The sequence below is a fragment of the Staurois parvus genome, unplaced genomic scaffold, assembly GCF_062004578.1.
Source record: "Staurois parvus isolate SC_StPar_1 unplaced genomic scaffold, SC_StPar_1.0 ptg000058l, whole genome shotgun sequence".
NCBI classification, from domain to species: Eukaryota; Metazoa; Chordata; class Amphibia; order Anura; family Ranidae; genus Staurois; species Staurois parvus.
In genome coordinates this window covers 6,265,032-6,286,002 of record NW_028317854.1, presented here as the reverse complement: position 1 = coordinate 6,286,002, position 20,971 = coordinate 6,265,032, and the positions used below count along the sequence as shown (strand labels likewise).

At 41.6% G+C, this 20,971-nt stretch overlaps 1 protein-coding gene across 1 annotated transcript in view; it reads left to right on the top strand.

Annotated features, from left to right (window-relative positions):
* NIPSNAP2 (nipsnap homolog 2) overlaps positions 1-20,422 on the top strand; it is a 48,572-nt gene extending 28,150 nt beyond the window's left edge. Inside the window, exons 8-10 of the mRNA XM_089668476.1 lie at positions 10,888-10,982; positions 14,180-14,263; positions 17,804-20,422. Coding sequence (XP_089524602.1) covers positions 10,888-10,982; positions 14,180-14,263; positions 17,804-17,868 — 244 coding nt within the window. The 3' untranslated portion in view covers positions 17,869-20,422. The remainder of the gene's footprint in view (positions 1-10,887; positions 10,983-14,179; positions 14,264-17,803) is intronic.
* The last annotated feature ends 549 nt before the right edge of the window (positions 20,423-20,971 follow it).

Genomic DNA, 20,971 nt, shown 5'->3' with positions numbered 1-20,971 from the left:
GTGCAAATCATATTGGCTGACAGCGGGACTTGCGGTTCTGGGTGCCAGGCAGGTGGTATTCTTTGACAGTTAGCCCTGCTGCGAGCAAGCAGATGATCAGCCTCAAGACGCCATGCACCTTACTACAGGGGGAAACAAGCAGCTTTAGTCTGGCTTATCAGCACTGAGCATGCTGATGTGTTTAAGAAAGTGAGTGTGACCATGATCTCTGCATTTCCCTTCCTCTCCTTTGCCTCCCCCCTCCCTGTGTTTTGTGTTGGTTCTTGTGATTACCTAGCTCCATCCTTCTTCCCCGCCCCCTCCTACTGATCAGTATGCCAGGATTGAGGCTTCAGCACTCATCATCTGAGCAGCTTCTGAACTTGGTTGCTTTTCTGATAAGAAATCAGAAAACCAACAAATCATCCTTCAAGTTATTGTGGTGTATCTGAGTGGAAAGTAAATATTGTATGGGCTCTGGAGATAAGTGCCTTAATAAATTTAGAAAAAAACAAATATAATTCTTTAACTACTTGCCCTCCTGAGGATTTACCCCCCCCCCCTTCCTGACCAGGCTTTTTTTCTTGCTATTTGGCACTGCACTATTTCAACTGGTAATTGCGCGGTCATGCAAAGCTGTACCCAAACGAAATGTATGTCCTTTCTTTCACACAAATAGAGCTTTCTTTCGGTGGTATTTGAGCACCTGTGCGCTTTTTATTTTTTGCGCTATTAACAAAAAAAGCCTGAAAATTTTGAAAAAAAAACAAACAATGTTTTTTACTTTTGGCTATAAAAAAATTATAGTAAACTCAAATTTTGTCATAAATTTACCGTATTTTTCGGCGTATAAGACGACTTTTCAACCCATTAAAATCTTCTGAAAAGTCGGGGGTCGTCTTATACGCCGGTATACGGCGAGCCGGTGTCAGGGCGGCACTTTTTCGAGGGGCGGCGCCCCCCTCCTCCTCCAACGGACACTAAGTACAGGGGTGGGCAGAGGGGCTGCTGTACCTTACCTGGTTCCGGTCCTTGTCCCACGACGATCCGGTCCAGGAAGCGCGGCTGCTCCTTCTTCAGTTCGGCCGCTCGATGGTCGCGCAGCCGCTCGGCTCCGCATCCCCCCGGTGATTGGGCGCCAGCACTGGAAAGGCACACAGGCGACCAATCACCGGCGAGGAGGCGGAGCCGAGCGGCCCCGCGAAAATCGAGCGGCCGAACTGAAAGAAGGAGCAGCCGCTCCTCTCCCCCACTGACACTAACGATGGGCACTATTCCTCCTCCCCACTGATACCAATGATGGGGCACTATTCTCCCCACTGATACCAATGATGGGGCACTATTCCTCCCCCACTGACACCAACGATGGGGCACTATTCCTCCTCCCCACTGACACCAACGATGGGGCACTATTCCTCCTCCCCACTGACACCAACGATGGGGCACTATTCCTCCTCCCCACTGACACCAACGATGGAGCACTATTCCTCCTCCCCACTGACACCAACGATGGGGCACTATTCCTCCTCCCCACTGACACCAACGATGGGGCGCTATTCCTCCTCCCCACTGACACCAACGATGGGGCGCTATTCCTCCTCCCCACTGACACCAACGATGGGGCGCTATTCCTCCTCCCCACTGACACCAACGATGGGGCGCTATTCCTCCTCCCCACTGACACCAATGATGGGGCGCTATTCCTCCTCCCCACTGACACCAATGATGGGGCGCTATTCCTCCTCCCCACTGACACCAATGATGGGGCGCTATTCCTCCTCCCCACTGACACCAATGATGGGGCGCTATTCCTCCTCCCCACTGACACCAATGATGGGGCGCTATTCCTCCTCCCCACTGACACCAATGATGGGGCGCAATTCCTCCCACTGACACCAATGATGGGGCGCTATTCCTTCCACTGACACCAATGATGGGGCGCTATTCCTTCCACTGACACCAATGATGGGACGCTATTCCTCCCACTGACACCAATGATGGGACGCTATTCCTCCCACTGACACCAATGATGGGACGCTATTCCTCCCACTGACACCAATGATGGGACGCTATTCCTCCCACTGACACCAATGATGGGACGCTATTCCTCCCACTGACACCAATGATGGGACGCTATTCCTCCCACTGACACCAATGATGGGACGCTATTCCTCCCACTGACACCAATGATGGGACGCTATTCCTCCCACTGACACCAATGATGGGACGCTATTCCTCCCACTGACACCAATGATGGGACGCTATTCCTCCCACTGACACCAATGATGGGACGCTATTCCTCCCACTGACACCAATGATGGGACGCTATTCCTCCCACTGACACCAATGATGGGACGCTATTCCTCCCACTGACACCAATGATGGGACGCTATTCCTCCCACTGACACCAATGATGGGACGCTATTCCTCCCACTGACACCAATGATGGGACGCTATTCCTCCCACTGACACCAATGATGGGGCGCTATTCCTCCCACTGACACTAATGATGGGACACTATTCCTCCCACTGACACTAATGATGGGACACTATTCCTCACACACTGACACTAATGATGGGGCACCATCATTGGTGTCAGTGGGAGGAATAGTGTCCCATCATTGGTGTCAGTGGGAGGAATAGTGCCCCATCATTGGTGTCAGTGGGAGGAATAGTGCCCCATCATTGGTGTCAGTGGGAGGAATAGCACCCCATCATTGGAATACCATACTGAAATAGCATACCATATTAAAATCAAATCTGATGTTTTTTCATTTTTATTTGGTGTGCGTTGGAAGAGGGGTAGTCTTATACAGCGAGTATAGCTCAAACCCTATATTTTAACAGGAAAAGTAGGGGGTCGTCTTATACGCCCAGTCGTCTTATACGCCGTAAAATACGGTAGGCCAAAATGTATTTTGCTACGTCTTTGGTAAAAAAAATCCCAATAAGTGTATATTGATTGTGTGAAAGTTGTAGCATCTACAAACTATGGTATAGATACTGCAATTTACGTCATTTTTTGCTATATAGCGCTGCACTAGTTTAACTGACAATTGCGCGGTCATGCAAAACTGTACATAAATTAAATGTATGCCCTTTTTTTTCACACAAATAGAGCTTTCAGTGGTATTTGATCACCTGTGCTCTTTTTTTTATTTTTCACTGTATAAACAAAAAAGACCAAATATTTTTGAAAAAAACTATATTTTCTCATTTCTGTCATAAAAAATATCCAAAAAACTAAAATTTCGTCATAAATTTAGGCCAAAATGTATTCTGCTACATGTTTTTGGTAAAAAAAAAAAATGCCAATAAGTGTATATTGATTGCTTTTTGTGAAAGTTATAGCGTCTACAAACTATGGTATAGATAATGGAATTTACACAGCTTTTACTTTCTGACTGCTCATCACATTTCTTGAGGTGCTAAAATACCAGTACAGTACAAACACCCCCAAATGACCTCTTTTCAGAAAGGAGACACCCTAAGCTATCTGCTGAGAGGCATATTGAGTCCATGGAAGATTTTTTTTTTTTTTTCCCACAAGTTTTTGGAACATGACAAAAACTTTTTTTTTTTTACACAAAGTTGTCACTTAAATGATATATTTCTCACACGAGCCATGGGTATATGTGGAATTACAACCCAAAATACACTCTGCTACTTCTCCCGAGTATGGGGATACCACATGTGTGAGACTTTTTGGGAGGCTAGCCACATACAGGAGCCTGAAATCCAATGACCACTTTGAAAGCCTGAAGGTGCGCAACAAATGAGATCTGCAAAACACAATGCTTCTTATAAAATTCCTTGGGGTGTCTACTTTCTAAAAAGGGCTCATTTGGGGGGCTTTGGTGCTATCTTGGCATTTCAGGGCCTCCGAAACTGTGATAGTCAGGAAGTGTAATGAGGAAATAAAGCCCTTTTAATAGCCTGAAGCGGCTTATTGGATTTTGGGGTCCTATGCTTGGCTAGACTGCCAAAGTCGCTCACATGTGGTACCCCCATACTCGGGAGAAGTAGCAGAATGTATTTTGAGGAGTAATTCCACATATACCCATGGCATGTATGAGCAATAAATTTAAGTGACAAGTCATATCTGCCACCCCTCTCTGCCAATCTCTCCACTGGCTTCCCATTGCCCAACGGATAAAATTCAAACCATGAACAATAACATATAAAGCCATTTATAGCTCTGCCCCAAATTACATCACCAGCCTTGTCTCCAAATATCACTAAAACCGTACTCTCCACTCCTTGCACGATCTCCTGCTCTCTAGCTCCTTTGTCTCCTCCCATGCTCATCTCCAGGACTTCTCCAGAGCTTCCCCATCCTCTGGAACTCTCTACCCCAATTTATCAGACGATCGCCTACTCTGCTCACTTGTAGGCGATCTCTGAAAACCTATCTCTTCAGGGAAGCCTATCCTGCCCTCAGCTAATAATGGAATCTTCTACTCCTCCTACCAGTCCATCCCCCACAGTTACTACCTTTTTGTACCACTAGCCCCTCCCTCTTAGAGTGTAAGCTCCAAGGAGCAGGGCCCTCCTAACCCTCTTGCATTGAACTGTATTGTTGCTGTATTGTCTCCCGTTATATTGTAAAGTGCTGAGCAAACTGTTGGCGCTATATAAATGCTGTATAATAATAATAGTACTCGCACAGTGACTTTTCAAACGCAAATTTTTTTAAAACAATACTTTTTTTACTTTATATGCACAAAAACACAATATATTGGCCAATTATTTGGTAACTTTTATAAAAGATGATGCTATGCCGAGTAAATAGATACCAAACATGACATGCTTTAAAACTGCGCATGCCACATGCAATGGCGACAAACTGCATACATTTTTAATATCCATAGGCAACGCTTTAAAAGCCTTTACAAGCTACCATTTCAGATTTACAGACGTGTTCTAGTGCTAGAATTACTTCCCTTGATCTGACGTTTGCGGTGAAACCCCACATTCATGGTGCAACCGCTGTTTACGTACTGGCATTGGGTCACCGCTCGTTATTTTGATTTTTGATTTTTTTTTTTTTTTTGATCACTTTTAACGCTATCACAGGGAATGCAAATATCCCCTATAACTTCAATGGGCATTGTCACATATTCTTTTTTGAGAAATCTGGGGTCTATCAGGCTCTAGATAATGCTTCTGCCTTTACATTATCTAATCTCACCAAGATCAGTGTGATCAGATGCTTTCCCAATTTACCAATGGCGCTGTTTATATCCTGCGAAACTGAAGTGATGAAATGCTCGTAGTTTCCGATTTCTTAGACTATGGAGATGATTGACACCATTCCAGCCTCCAAGCAGCTCTATGGTCAGCTGGCAGAAACACCGGCTGCATTATCAGGTTCCCCCAATGGCATTGGACTGCCCAAGAAGGCCGTGGAAGGTAGCGGGGGGGGGAGGGGGGAATCTTCTCCCACTGCTTGTAAAAGCAATCCTGCAGCTAATTAGTCACTAGGATTGCTTTTACATAAGAGCCCATCACCGGCTGAAAAAAAAAGGTTTCAGGATGATGCTTGCAGCTGCAGGCATCATCCTGGTATAATCACTCAAAGTCCCGTCATGTATCAGTACATTGCTGGTCCTTGTAGGGTGTATATGCTATGTTTTTTTTCTTTTTTTTTTAATGCAGCCTGTGGGCTGAATGGAAAAAAAAGAAAAGAAATCCACCCACTTCTAATGGTGGGCACACATGAACTGTGCCAACAAATATTATAAAATATATATGCTGAAGCATAGGGGCCATCCACCCACTGGCCACCCCAGGCCCCCATGCATCCAACAGCACTGCGCACACCTACATGTATATTCTGAGAGCAAGTTCCTGTTGCTGTCAGAATAAATAGGTCGGTGCTGCAGCTGAATGGCATTCCTGCAAAGAAAACCGAAATGGTTAACAATAAAACAGTAAAATTGTAACAGTAACAACGACAACAACAAAAAAAACTTTAACTATTTTTGGTTTTTAAAATTTGAAATTTTGGGGGGATTTGTAATTTTTTTTTATTTTTTGCTTTTTTTTTTTTATTTTTTTGTTTTAAACGTTAACTTTTTAAAACAGATTGTAGGGTCCCTCCAAATGCGATAGCCAGTTTCTTGACTACCTAACATCTTTCGAGACCCTGTGTAATTAAGTGTCCTGAATTGTACTGTGCTGTACCCTATAATAATACTCCACTAGTGTATGGTAGCATCAGAAGCAGTCCTGGAGGCAGAGATCAGGAGGGACAAAAAAGCGGGTGTCACGCCTAATTCCATGTCTGCTACAGACACATCTTTTTTGGGGTGTCCTTTGGGTTAGGGTACAAAGAATGGCATTGCAAAAATGCCTCTCATGCAGTCGGCTAACTGCATGTGGGTTGGGGGTTTGGACCATAACACCTTCTGGATACAAAAGGGCTGTGATGATCTCTTCCTGGAATTTTAGGAAGGATCCACTACGTCCAGTTGCTTTGTAAAGCACAAAAGCGCTATATAGAGCCAATTGAAATAAACTGACACTTTTTTGTATCAGCGTCTGGCTTTTCAGGAAACTAAATACGGCTTCATCATCTGATCATTGAAGTCCACCCCTCCTATGTTGGGATTATAGTCATGGACACAGAGGGGCTTCTCAACAACACCAGCTGCCGTGGTAATTTGGATGGTCGTATGTGCGTGAATGGAAGACAGGACGAAAACATCCCGTTTGTCCTTCCACTTCACTGCGAGCAATTCCTCATTTTTCCCCTAAGATGGATATTTACAAGCCATTGGGGGAAGCCCTGGCGATTAGGTCGCCCGGTGCCACATGCGCCAATTCCAAGATTGTACAAATGTGTAAATAGTGGCATGCTTGAATAAAAATTGTCCATGTATAAGTGGTACCCCATATGGAAAAAGGATGACACCAAGTCCCAAACTATCTTGCCACTGCTCCCCATGTAGTCTAGGCATCCGGGGGGCTCCACGTGACTATCTTTTCCCTTGTAAATCTGAAACTTATATGTATAGCCTGTTGCCCTCTCACAGGTATTGTACATCTTGAGCCCATATCTGGCACGCTTTCTGGGGAGAAATTGTTTGAATGCAAGGAGGCCACAAAAATTAATGAGAACTCCTCAACGCAAATGTTTTGCTAGGGAGTATAGACATCTGCAAATTTTTGATTAAGATGATTTACGAGGGGCCGAATTTTGTGGAGCCGGTCAAATTCAGGGTCACTCTGAGCACGACAGTGTGTTGTCTTTGAAATGCATAAAACGCATTATACTCTCATATCTATGCCTGGCCATGGCAGCAGAGAACACTGGCATATGATGAATCGGGTCTGTGGACCAATACAACCGCAATTAATTTTTTTTAGTAATGTTGAGGGTTAGGCCCAAAAAAACTTTACATTCGGAAACCATAATGGGTTTCCATGCGAATGGTCTGGCAAGGTTTGAATTTGGGTTGGCAGTGATAAATTGTTGTGCATATAAATTGCTTTGATCCACAATCAATATATACAGATCTTCTGTGAAAAACCGCTCCAAAAAAAATCAAGGGGAGTATTTTAAATTTGCTATTTCCACCTGAATTCCGGGTATGGCAGTGAATGGGGAAAGTACGGGTGATGCAGAATTTGTGGACTGCCAATCGGGATTTGCGAGCACATCCGGAAGGACACTAGGGGCACTACGGGGGTGTGTGCGAGTTCTTGGTGGCTGCGGGACACTACTTGTGCTTGCCACCGCAACATCTTATACTGCAGATTATGGGACTCGCCACATCATCAAGTGATACTGCAGTGCTGGTATGTGAAAGACCAGGATGTACTAGGCCGCTGGTGCTCGCCAGTTCACTAAAAGGTAGAGCGGCACTAGTACTGGCACTGTGCTGCATATGAGAGTCATCATGTTTTTGTAACATCTGAGCAACCTGGGAACGGGGTCGGGTACGCCTGATCTTAACAGGGACCTCTTCACCTGCTGAGCTATCTGTTAGGGTGTCTTCCCCTTCGCTCTCACTTGACATGCTCAGAATCCTGTAGGCCTCTTCACTAGAGTACCTTTCGTTTGACATTTTGGCCACTAAATTTATAGGTACCTAGTGCTTATCAAGGGAAAAAGAGCACCTTGCTGTCAGGGACTGCTTCAACCGCTACAAAACAATTTATTGGCAAGTGCTAACAGAGATCAGGTCTGATTCATCGAACACCACAGTTTTGTGTGCAATGTATCAAGTGACAGTGACCTGCTGACACTGCACTTGCTGGGGGAGAAGGGGGAGTAAGCATAGGGGCTAAACGCGTTTTTGGGGACACTATACTAATGTGAACGCTGGTATAGTGCTGATCTAATCAAAGATATTGATCTGTTCAGATACTATACTAGCAATGGAGGTTTATTGTGTATGTGAACGTGTTCCTGGCAATCAAGGGGTTAAATGTGATTACTACTGTACTGACGGGCAATCTGACGCTATCTGGTAGGGGCGCTAATTCACGCTAACGCTATCTGAAGTTGCCAGCGACGCTAATACAGTGATCATTAAAAAAATCTCTACACTGCAAATGACACTGATGACAGTGCAGTGAAGGGGTTAACTGGGGGCACAATCATGGGGTTAAATGTGTCCTAGAGTCTTCTAACTGTGTAAGTGTAGTGCTTTTACTCACATTTGTTCTTGATTCTTCTCCGTCTCTGGGACGGAATGTGCCCAGAGAGAGATGTCATCATTTCCTGTACCTGTGTAACTGTAAACCCAGGTGCAGGAAGATCCCTGATAGGACAGTGATCGATCATCCGACTTAGGCCAGACATCACTGGCCTAAATCGGATGATTGATCCCTCGGGGATCAAATCACGGCGCCCGTGAGTTGGTGGGGGTGCGCATGCCCCCCGGCCCGCGAAAGCGAGAATCATATATATACGTGATTTTGCACACCCGTTCCGCCCTGTAGCAGTGTTTCTGCTATAGGGCGGTCCTTAAGCGGTTAAGAAATTTCAGAGTTTAGAGGGAGCCTTCCCTCATGAGAGGCAGACTGCTTCACACACGAGACCTAGCCTACTACACTTAACCCCTTCACTGCTATACAGCTTCACACACCAGCCCTAGCCCACTACTCTAAACCCCTTCACTGCTACACAGCATGCACAGCTTCATATTGTGTGAAGATCTGTGTCGGAATCAGGAAAAATGAGCCGAGCTGTCACTCAGCTACTTACATGTCGGACAACAAGACAGGCACTTTAGTGGTCGGCATTCAGAAGCTTGAGCACCGTCACAGCTGAGCGGGGGGCACAGTTCATCATTATTAACAGTGCTGATCCCCAGGAATACACAGGGGGGGGGTTCAGGATTGCACAGCAGCTCTAGCACCCCAAGCCTGTGTTGTAGTCTGGCATGTAAGGAGTTAAGAGACTTCTGTTACCTCTTCGGCCTTAGCTCGTTGTTTGGATGCTCCACATATGCTTGCACTGAGCACCCAAGTGCTTCCCTGTGCAAGGATAACTTGAAGGAATACTTTTTTTTTTTTTTCACTGGGGTCTCATTTACTCGATCAGCATATGCTCTTCTCCTGAGCATTGAGATAGCTTGACGCTCCCCTTTTCTCCCCTTTTAATAAGAACCCAATCAGTGCTCTCCACACTTCAAAGTCTACCCCCCCCCCCCGCAAGTCCCTGAGTGTGGTGATGGAGACAGGCAGGGAGGTGTATAATTTTTTTTTTTTTTTATCAGGACAAGTAGATTGGGACCCTTATTTAGTCCCTGGAAAAATCATTTTAAAAAAAAATTCCACACCCCTGAGGCCTAAGGCACTTTATTTAGGAAAAATTGAAGGATAATAGTAACCTTTTTAATTCATACTAACTTTGCTAGTAGTAGTAATTATATGGGTTTTGATGCAGATGTACTTGTATAAGTTTTACCCGTGTACTATTGAGGAGATTTCACGTCCCATCCCTCTATACTTGTTCCGGTGAAAACTTACAATTTCGAGATTCCTACCACTTCCACTCCTGGTGACAACAGTCACGAAGACAAATCTAGAGCATGAATGTTTCTGGCTAGGTCACAGACAAAACAAACAAAAAATGTTGCTATGAACGCATTTCCATTTTCTAAAAAAAAAATGGTTTTGGCTTTAGATCAACTTTGCATTATGGTATTTTTGAGGAATTCTCACTCACTCCGGTGAGTGACTATTCTAGGCCACCAAATGACTTGATTCATAAAGCTCAAGTTTTGACAAAACATTACATTTTTCACAAAATATTTAAAGGTGCAATCTCAACTCCACATTATAAACTGAAGCAGGGTAGAGATTTGCATCTTCTCAAATAAGAACTCAAACAGCATGGCTATTAAGTGTGAGATTATTTTCAGATTTTTGAAATAATTTTTGAAATGGCATTTGCATTATATTTATTATGTGGAAATGGGAGTTTAATATTTTGAAGTGGCTTGGTAGGGTAATGAACCTATAACCATACAAAAAGTAAAAAGAATACTTCATCTGTTGAAATAAAGTGTGTGATTTATTTTTTTTTTTGCCTCTCAATTATGTTGGCTTTTGTGTGTATGCATTGCCTTTACCTTACTATGTAATTTTTTTTGAGCGCGTTCCATTCACAGCATAGCAAATGAATCTCAGGCCCCTTTTGAGGGTTACTAAATCCAATAGTGAGATTGGCATTCCGAGTCATGTTTTGTTTGCTTGGAAGATTTTCTGACACTGTGCATAGCTTAAAATTAACCCTTCATCCAGAACTAAATTTAATATGCTGCAGTGAATGTAGCTCCTCTTAAATGGAACATGGTTACAGGTAAGGGCCATTTATGTACGCAGGCTTGAATAACGTAATGTATTTTAGCTGTTATAATTTCATGCATTTTTGCATTTTTTGTTTGGCAGGGCTCGAGCCATAAGATATCGACAGGACGGCAGTGAAGCTGTGGCTGGCTTTTTCTCACAGATTGGACAACTGTACATGGTTCACCATTTGTGGGGTAAAGATGTTTTTCATCAATGAAAGTACAACTAAAGGCTGTATGATAGTCCAAACAAATTCAATAACTGTAGTGCACAAACCCCATAAAGTAAAAAACTTATTTACCTCTCAGGACTGAGCCAATTTCCCCTTCAAGACACTGCAGCTCACATTGGGAGAATTTTAGAAACACAGCATCAGACAACAATTAAAAACCTGACTGAGACTCAAATATCACCCCATTTAAATAATTGTTTAACTCTTCAAAACTTAAATTCAAAATATACCAAAAAGTAAAAAATGGTTATTCCAATCAGTATTCCTTTTAAAAGGAATAACATGTAATTTTTACTATACTGCAGGTATTCTTACTGGCTGTTAGATCAATAAAATATTCTTGGGGTGATGCAAGAAACCCAGCAGAACCCCAAAAATGAACAGGGAGCTAAGTTTAAAGTCCACTATTACACCAGAATAGGGCGTGGATCACAGTACCCAAAATATAACTATAAAACAAGATAAAGGGAAAGAAGCCCTAGGAAAGAAGGTAACTATTGTGATACAAGTAGTTTGACTAAGTAGCAAGTTTTATTACAGAACTATGAAAAAAATCAACAGAATGAAAAAGATTTTCCAGTACAAAAATATACGCCTCCATCCATCACCATTAAAAGTTTGACAACGTTTTCAAATAAAACCGGACTGACTTAAGGGAGATGTTTGATTATCAGCAATATCATGTCTTATATCATAAACCTCTGCTGAAAACTGAGCATAAAGGGATTAAACAATGCATCAACTTGAAAGGAGGAAAATGATACGACCTAATGCTGAGGATAGCAGCTCCTTTGCAACATTGTATAAACCTATCACATAAATGCAAAACAGCTGATTATAATGTATCCAAAGAGTAATAATGAAGCAAAGGGAAGACTTGAGAATGGCCGGAGCAGGATTAAAGGCCGGATGAATGCGTTGACAAGCAGCTGTTTGCTGATGGAAGTATCAAGCCAACACATATATATTATGACCCTTAACCCATATGCAGTGCTGTAAATGGCTTTGATGATATAGAGCACATACATAAGATGTCGCTTAAATCCAGTATGAGGTAAAGATGGTCCTGCCGATTAATTTGCAGGTGTCGCACTCTCAGCAATATGGACCCAGATGGAAAAGACTGAGGAGAGACTTGATAAAGTAATATCCACATGATGGCATACTGATTGCAAGTTCACTCAGAGCCACACACTGTAGCCAAGGCTTAATACTGCCTTTCTGTGAGCATGGATTAACTCCTAGACAGTTTAAACAGTACTTGTCAGATGTAGCCTTCTGGCATTACAGAGTCTGTATCTCCAACTCCCATGCAGATAGCCTCAAAGTTCAGATACCGCCAGGTGGATGCAGCGTCTTTCCATGGCCAGAGCACCACTCTTCTTGCCAGTCTCGCATCGCTTCCTCCGTTGAAGCGTGGGATCCACACATGCGCAGAAAGGGCTTTACAGTACTCAGCCTTGCTTTACCGCCATTTATGACAGTACTCGCTAGATATTGTCACAGTACCAAGGACCCCATGATTGTGGAAGCTACTGTCAATGCATTTTGCCCGCTTGTTTAGACGCAGACCTCCTCAAGATCTGTAGGAGGCGCCAACCTGACTTTAATTTATAGACTTTGCTAATCACAGGCAACATTTCAAGCAGTAGGTGGCACCAATGTTAGATAAACATGATAAGACAATCCATGCTGTTCCAAATATTAACCATTTTCCCTCCTCAGGATCTATACCCCTTCCTGACCAGGCCAGTTTTTGCGTTATGGCCCTGCATTACTTTAACTGACGATTGCGTGGTCATGCAACGCTGCACCCAAATGAAATTTACATCCTTTATTTCCCACAAATTGAGCTTTCTTTCTGTGGCATTTGATCGCCTGTGCATTTTTTATTTTTTGCGCTATAAAAAAAACAAATAGACTGACAATTTTGAAAAAAAGAAAAACCATATTTTTGACTTTTTGCTATTAAACATGTCCAGTAATAAAATTTAAAAAATCTAATTTTATCATAAAATTAGGCTAAAATGTATTCTGTTACATGTCTTTGCTAAAAAAAAAAAAAAATCCCAATATGAGTAAATTAATTGGCTTACGTGAGTGTTATATGTATGTACTGTATTTGTGTGTGTGTATATATTTGTGTGTGTGATTTTGCGCAGCCGTGCCACCCTGTAGCCGTATTTCTACTATAGGGCAGCGCAGAAGCGGTTCATTGACAGTGTTGTTAAACTTCTGATGGTGATGGGTAATTTTTTAATAATTTTGTACTGGAAAATCTTTTTTTTTTTTTTTTCATGGTTCTGTAATAAAATTTGCTACTTGGTCAGACTACTTGGATCACAATAATTACCTTCTTTCCTAGGGCTTCTTTCCCTTTTATCTTGTTTTATTCTTACTGGCTGGCATATCCACTTTTTGCTTTGTATCTTTTGAATTTAGGTTTTGTAGAGTTAGACAATGGTCTAAGTAGGATGGTGTGTGAGTCTCAGCCAGTTTTTATTGTTGTCTAATGCTTTAAAGATTGTATCTTGGCGATAGCTCTACTCCTTAAATAGTCGATTAACTACTTTGAGGTACCTTGAGTACTTTAATAGATGGTTTGGATTTCAGTAATACAGCCAGTACTATCAATCCAGAAAGCAGTGTGCAAGACTAGGAGTGGTCTAGTGCTGATTGAGAGACTACAAAGGCTGAGGAATCAGCACTGACAGTGCTGATAGCCACGCCCCCTGCAACATTTTTTATCATCTTACTGCACTGCAAGCAGGCATAGCCTACATGAGGGTGGGATAGTTGTGAACCTTTACAGACAGATTGGGGAAGAGAAAAGAAGTACAGATGCACCTGTTATTAAAGTGCTGCATTTTGTAAATTGGAGGCCATGATACTACTTTAAGCCAAACTACAGTATTGTCATGCCATTTTTGTATATTGCTTTCAGAGATCCTTAACAATGCTGTAAAGGCTGAATTTTATTTTTACCTTCATGCATACTATGCACGAAGGTAAAAAACGTGAGCGCAGCGCGCACACGTGTGTGTGTGTGTATCTTGGCCTTCTTTGATAAGTGGTTAAATTTGCTAGTGTAATAATTCAGTTATTGTGTTTAGAACATTGCTGCAGTTTTTTTCTTACCTGTTAATAATTTCTTTATAGCTTACAAAGACTTACAGAGCAGGGATGACATTAGAAATTCAGCCTGGCAGAAAGATGGTTGGGATGAATGTGTCTACTATACAGGTAAGAGATGAAAAACACAAAATACTTTGGGGCTGATTAACTAAAGGCAAATATATTGTGCACTACAAGTTTTTTTGTTCCTTTAATTAAATTTTGTTTCTTTCATCATTACAATTGTTTTATTACTGTGAACCTACAATACGAAACCCCCTTTAGGAAGTACATGTCCTCAGGTTGAAGTGGCTGTACTGCTCTACTGCCGCCTGATCACTTCTACAGGGCTGTCCCTTGTGATCAGGGAACTTTGGACCGCTGCCATTTTATTCAGTAGTGAACTAAGAGGGGAGGAAGATATATCTGTACACATCTGCTCTCTGTGATGTAAGAAATGTTTCAGTTTAATGTTTACAAGCCTTTGCTGGCCTGTAAAGCATCTGACCAACCTGATCTCTGTTTGATCTTTTGAGGGCAGAGGAGAGATCATGGGCCTAATAGACCCCAGATATCTCAGTAAAGAGTACCTGTCTTTGCCCAAGCTATCACAAGAGATGTTGTTCTCCCCTTGTGCCAGCAATAAAGTTGATAAACAATTAGAGGCACAGTGTAAAAACGTATTAAATAAATAAAATGTGTAACAAAAAAAATTATAATAAACTGCCCCCATTCCCCACATGGTCAAGAAGATGCATATGTGGGCTGTGCACATGTGTAAACAGTGATTGCACCACACGTGAGATATTGTCAGGCAAGTCAGAGTGAGAGCAATAATTCTAATGCCAGACCACCTGTTTAACTCTAAACTGGAAACCTGTAAAGGCTTTTAAAGTGTTGCAAGTGGAGATATTAAGTACTGTAGTTTGTCACCATTCCACAGGCATGTGCAATTTCAAAGTGTGACGTCTTATGTATCTATTTACTCAGCATAACATCATCCTTTATATTTTACCAAAAAAATATTGGGGGGATCTAAGTCATTTTCTAGCAAAAAAAGTACTGCTTTGTACATGTATGTGAGAAATGTCAGAATTTACCAAGTTGGTCAAGTGGTTAAAGTGGAATTCAAATGGCGGCTCCCCAGGGTTGGGCTGTAATGTGCAAGTATGCACGGCATATTTACACATTATGGCAGACTTATCTGTTGCTTCTGATACCTTCGCCTGAATCTCTTCTGGGTTCGCCTCCTTGATCGGCCATCCTTGGATGACGCAACTTCATTAGATAAAAGACAATAGAGGCCTCAGAAAGGAAATTCTCTATCATCTGCAAATTAGTGGATTTTTCCTGTTAATTTATGGAGAGTCTGTCTTGGCTGGTAATGAATCCTTGTGCCAAGACACACTCAGCCTGTCACAGCAGTGCTTGGTGTAAATCTACCCATCAGAATTCTGGATAGGAGTAAAAACCCTGCAGAAATATACACCCTGCCTCCATTCTACCTAGTAGATAGACAATTTGTCTAACTGATGAATACCTAAGCACTTTGAGGTTGCTTTGTATCCCTTTCCAGCCTTATGCAGAGCAACTACTGTTGATCGTATGTCTTCAGAGAGCTCTTTTTTGCTAGGTTGGTTAACACCGGCTCATGCTTCTTATGAACAGCAATCTTAAAATGTCTGAGTGTCTTTTATTAATCAAAGTTGTTCTAAACCACACCTCCAAATCATTCCATTATTTGGACTCGGGTATGCAAACTTTTGGCTTCAATGAGCTTTTGTTGAAGTAATTAGTTTATGGGCTCGCTTACTTTTCTCCATCACGGTGAATGTTTTTATTGGTGTTTTTCAATAAATACATGAGAAATTAGCATGGTCTGTGTGTTGTCCACCTAAGTACATTGTGTTTGTCTAATGTTGTGACTTGGATGGCAAATTAATGCAGAAAACCAGTGAATGCACATGCCGACTGCTCTGTGGTTGGACACAGTGCGATTATCTCAGCAGGTCTCAGCCAATAATTCATGGCTGAGACCTGTTAATTGGCTGTGTCCAATCACAGCACAGAGCCCTCGGTATACTGATTAGCAACCTGGATGTTTGTCCCTGCAAAGCAGGGAGAAAAAACAGCCACATAGAAAAGTGAAAATTAAAAGCCGCACACATTACACATTGGTATGCACACAGTTAACCACTTTATTGCCCCTAGATGTTAACCCCTTCCCAGCCAGTGTCATTAGTACAGTATTATCACTGGTCGCTGTATTAGTACCATTAGCGACATCAGTGTCCGTAACCTCAGCCAGTGTCTGTTAGTGCCAGATTACCTGCCACCCTGTCACTAACACACTAAGTCACTAATCACCGCCACTACAGTATAGCATCTATAGCTGTGTAACTTCTAGTATATATACTATATTTTGTAGAAGCCATAGCATCATTTATATCCCAAAAAGTTAAACAGTGGTGGTCAAATACCACCAAAAGAAAGCTATATTTGTGTAAAAAAAAAAAAAAGTTAAAAACCTAATTTACGTACAGTGTTGCATGACCACGTAATTGCCAGTAAAGTAGCACAGTGATGAATAGCAAATATGCTCCGGTCATGAAGGGGGGTAAAATCTGGAGGTCAAGTGGATAAATACCACCAGCACTTTTTTGTGTGGTTACTGTAGAATACAAAAATTCCCTACCATGTCAAGGGACCTCTATAAAGCGTGGTCTCTACCTCAGAACTATTAGAAATAAAACGCAATGCATAACTTGATAGCAGGCTTACCTAGAGGTAGACCCCTACTCTTTAAAGGTACACCAACACACCAGAAGCCCAGGGAAACCCCACACACACTCAGGCCTGATTCAAACTGGTGAGATTTTCAGATGGGACTTAAGTTGCTCAGAATCGCATGACAGGGTAAATCACATTGTTTTCAATGGTGCCCATTCACATCAATGTGACTCAGAACAGTGATTATGGAAAGTTGGATCCAAGTAGCAATAAGAAATTGCACTGAAAGTCTGATCAAAATCATATTGCAGCAGCATGAACCTAGCCTCACACTCACACCTATGCATGTCTGCACCAAATCCAACAAAACAACAATGGGAGCCCCTGATCAATTTAAAAATAGCAAAAAAATTAATTTGTTGCGTTGTGACTATTTTTGCATTGTCCACACTCCACACTATTTTTCTATATGGGATTGTTCATTGTCCTGTTATTGAAAACTTTAATAAATACTTTAAAAGTAAAAACTGGCAAAAAAGGGAAAAGGTGCACTTGGGTACATCAATATACAACAATTCCCTAACACATAAAAACCTAACCTAACTGCTTTGACAACTCATGTTAACTAGTGCCTGTATTATTTATAATGCCCTGCCAATCCTATTTTTGCTCGTTTTAAATTGATCAGAGTGGCTGCCATTGTTGCTCATCTGATGCAGATACAATGTGGGTGTATTTAGCTGCCCTGCGCAATGGGGGGTTTCCGGTGTGTGACTGTAACTTTGAGAGGGCTGCTGCCAGGTAAGCCTGCTCTCAATTTATGCATTGCTATATTAATTTTTTACCTTGATTATCCTTTTCTTTGTCCCATATTCCAGTATGCATTATTGTCACCAAAGTGAGAGCAGTTACAATCTACTAATGTTATGTTTTTTTTAGTTCCTCTTATACAGGAGATGGAATCCAGAATTATGATCCCATTGAAAAGCTCTCCTCTACAGTAATCTACTATATCCTCCTGGTGCCTCAACTGACAAAAATGTATCTGTGGACTACTTCAGCAATGAATGAACATATACAAACTCCCAAAACAGACATATTTCCGAGAATTATTAGTGCAGTTCATAATTCTTTGTGTGTTTATGTAGGCTGACCAGTTTTCATATCTATTTTCATTTCTCTATGACCATTGATCTGGTAATAACCACTGTCCATAGGGAGACCTGAAATGTACTGCATTGTTTGGTTCTTTTTTCTTTGTCTGTAATAATAGCGTTGCTTGTCATTTCTCTGCCAACGAAAGCTCTTCTAAATTTACATTCGGGTACAGTCGTATACAGATATAAGAGGTAAAATTTCTAAATTATGGGAACTACCGAAATATCAAGTCACTTAAGGTGGAGGTGGATTAATGCTCAACCCATAGACATACTGTATATTTACATATAGCACACATTAGTATTGACTGATTTTATACAGTTCTGTGCATCAAATGCTACAGTATATTCCACACTGGAAGAACACAGTTCACCTCTAGGAAACAAAGAAAACAGATGTTTTCTATCTGTCCTGTTCACACTACAATAAAATGCAGACATGTTATCACAGCACAATGGACAGGATTGCATGTCACTGTACAGCAGTGCAGTGCAGAGCGCTGCTGTACAGTGACATGAATGAAGTGTCACTTTTGTGTACATCAAATAATGTTCATAGGAAAAAAAGGGAGCTGTGTGATGATCTGAAATGTGCATCACACGTTCCCCTACAGCTGAAACACCTGAGCTGGAATGGAGCACTGCCTACACACTAAACCACTGCGGTGTAGTGTGTGGGGCAGTGTGAACTGGTCCAAAATGTATACAGACCCATTATGGCACCCAATGAAGTTCAGGGCTCGGATGTGTGCTGCCTCTACACAAATAACATAATTCTTCATGGTTAGTCATATATGCTTCAATTTTCTGTCTGTTGATTAGCCAATCATATAGCCAATAATGCTAGGTAATTGTGATTCATGAAATGTAGAGCAGGTGAATTGGCATAGTGAATCTTAATTAATCTCAGTACTGTTAGATTTTCTAATCCACAAATGGACAGCAAACTGATTCATTCATCTTTGCCTGTCATGGACCCATGCTGTAATTTACCAGACCCATGAGTAATCTCTGCAGTAAATATCAGAAGAGACAGAACCAGGCTGGTGTGTTCTCTGATAGGCGCTATAGCTACTGTTGGAGTTCACTTCAGAAGCTGTTGAGATCTTTCATGCACATACATATGTTCCCCAAGGCTCTGAACTTCAGTGTGCATTAAGCTGCCTCTGTGAAAATGCAGTCATGAATCTTTTATGCCGTAACTCATTTTTGCAGGTCAGTAATCAGGACTTTCCCACCTTCTTACCCTTCTGTTTTATAAGACCGATGTGGCAGCCAATAGAAGAGTAGTTCTGATAATGACATTATGGAAGCTAGTATACAAATCCTTTGCTGGTTGGATTAAACACTTACCGAATTTAACTTTTTAAAATGTTACTGAAAAAAAATGCCCAAAAGATTTCCTGTAGCATAACAAAGGGTCCCCTGATAACATACTACCTAAAATAACTTCAGGCAGACAACCGCATAAAACATCTGAGATACATGTATCTGAACAGCATTACCTGTCAAAAAGCACCTGCCTACTCACTGAACAATGTCTCTAAAGTGTGATGTGGCTAATACATTCTGCAGTAAACAGGCAGGTGACAGAGCACTGCTGTAAAGGAAAAAGCTATTTAATTTTATGCAGTATGGCAGGGGTACATAAATAACAAGATTGGCTCAGCCAGAATCACAAATCTCTAAGTAGATAAAGCATTACACCTATGAGTATTTCAACAGTATGTATAGTTGTTTGGCAGGTGTTCCTTTCTCATAAAAACTTTGGGGAAAAAAATGCCTTCCAGGTCTTTCCAGTCTTCTGCATTGATACAGTTACGTTCTATTATTTTCTTTGCTCGGTCTTATTGTACTGTTCTTCCCATATTATTGCAACTGTAATGTTACAATTGATCAGCACATATTGTGTTTTTTGTGCAATTAATATGTTGCCATTTTAATATTGTTACATAAAATATAAAGTGGAGTAAGGTTACAAACTCCTAGCCAAATACTTTTGGAACATGTGGCTTAATCTATGTAAAAATCATGCTCATCTTCATTATGGGGACTGTTTATTATTTGGTTTTGTTTAAAGTTGGTACTTTTGTTATTGTCTTGCGTTTGAAAATTACAGCAAAACTGGTGAATTACAGGCACTCCAGCAATAGCACAGTTCGTTCTCCGCTGTAGACTACAAAGTGATTTTCCAAAAGAATCTGGGTGTTTGCAGTAACTAAGATAAGACTGTATGCTATCATCAGGTGACTGGCCGGGAAAAACAAAAGAAAAAACTTTCTCTCGCTCAATGTAATGAGCATCATAAAATATATTTGTACACTGTTACAGTATGTCATCATGTGTATAAACATATGTTGGGTTTTCTGCTGAATGATGACAATAAAATAAATTTATTTGACATGATGATTTGAATTATTTTTCTGCTTTTACATACAATATAATTTAGGTAGCTAGATGCATAAAATGGGGGTGTTTATCAAAAATGCAGCAGACAGAATCTGGAGTGGCTGTGCATAGCAACCAATCAGCTTCTGTCCTCAGCTTGTTCAGTTGAGCTGTGAAAATGTCAGCTACAACCTGATTGGTTGCCATGAACAGCTGCTCCAGTTTTGATAAATTCCCCTCCTAGTGTTTTAAATAACGACATGCACATAGGAATGGAAATGCATTGCAAACATAACCTTGGCCTAACTAAACCTGTTTGTAACATTTTTAATTACAAAATATTACTCTCATTTTTACATTTTTGTGGAAGCCATACACTACTACAAGGTGCCTGTAATCCCCTGGTGCCCAATTGGAGTCCCCAGGGCTACATGTCACTCTTTGGCCCTTGGGTCCCTGCAGACAGTAGTCTGTGTTTTGTCTTGTCTAGGTCCTTACTCAGGCCCAGGGGCAGACTGACAACTCATGGGGGCCCCCGGGCAATAGGGGATTATGGGCCCCT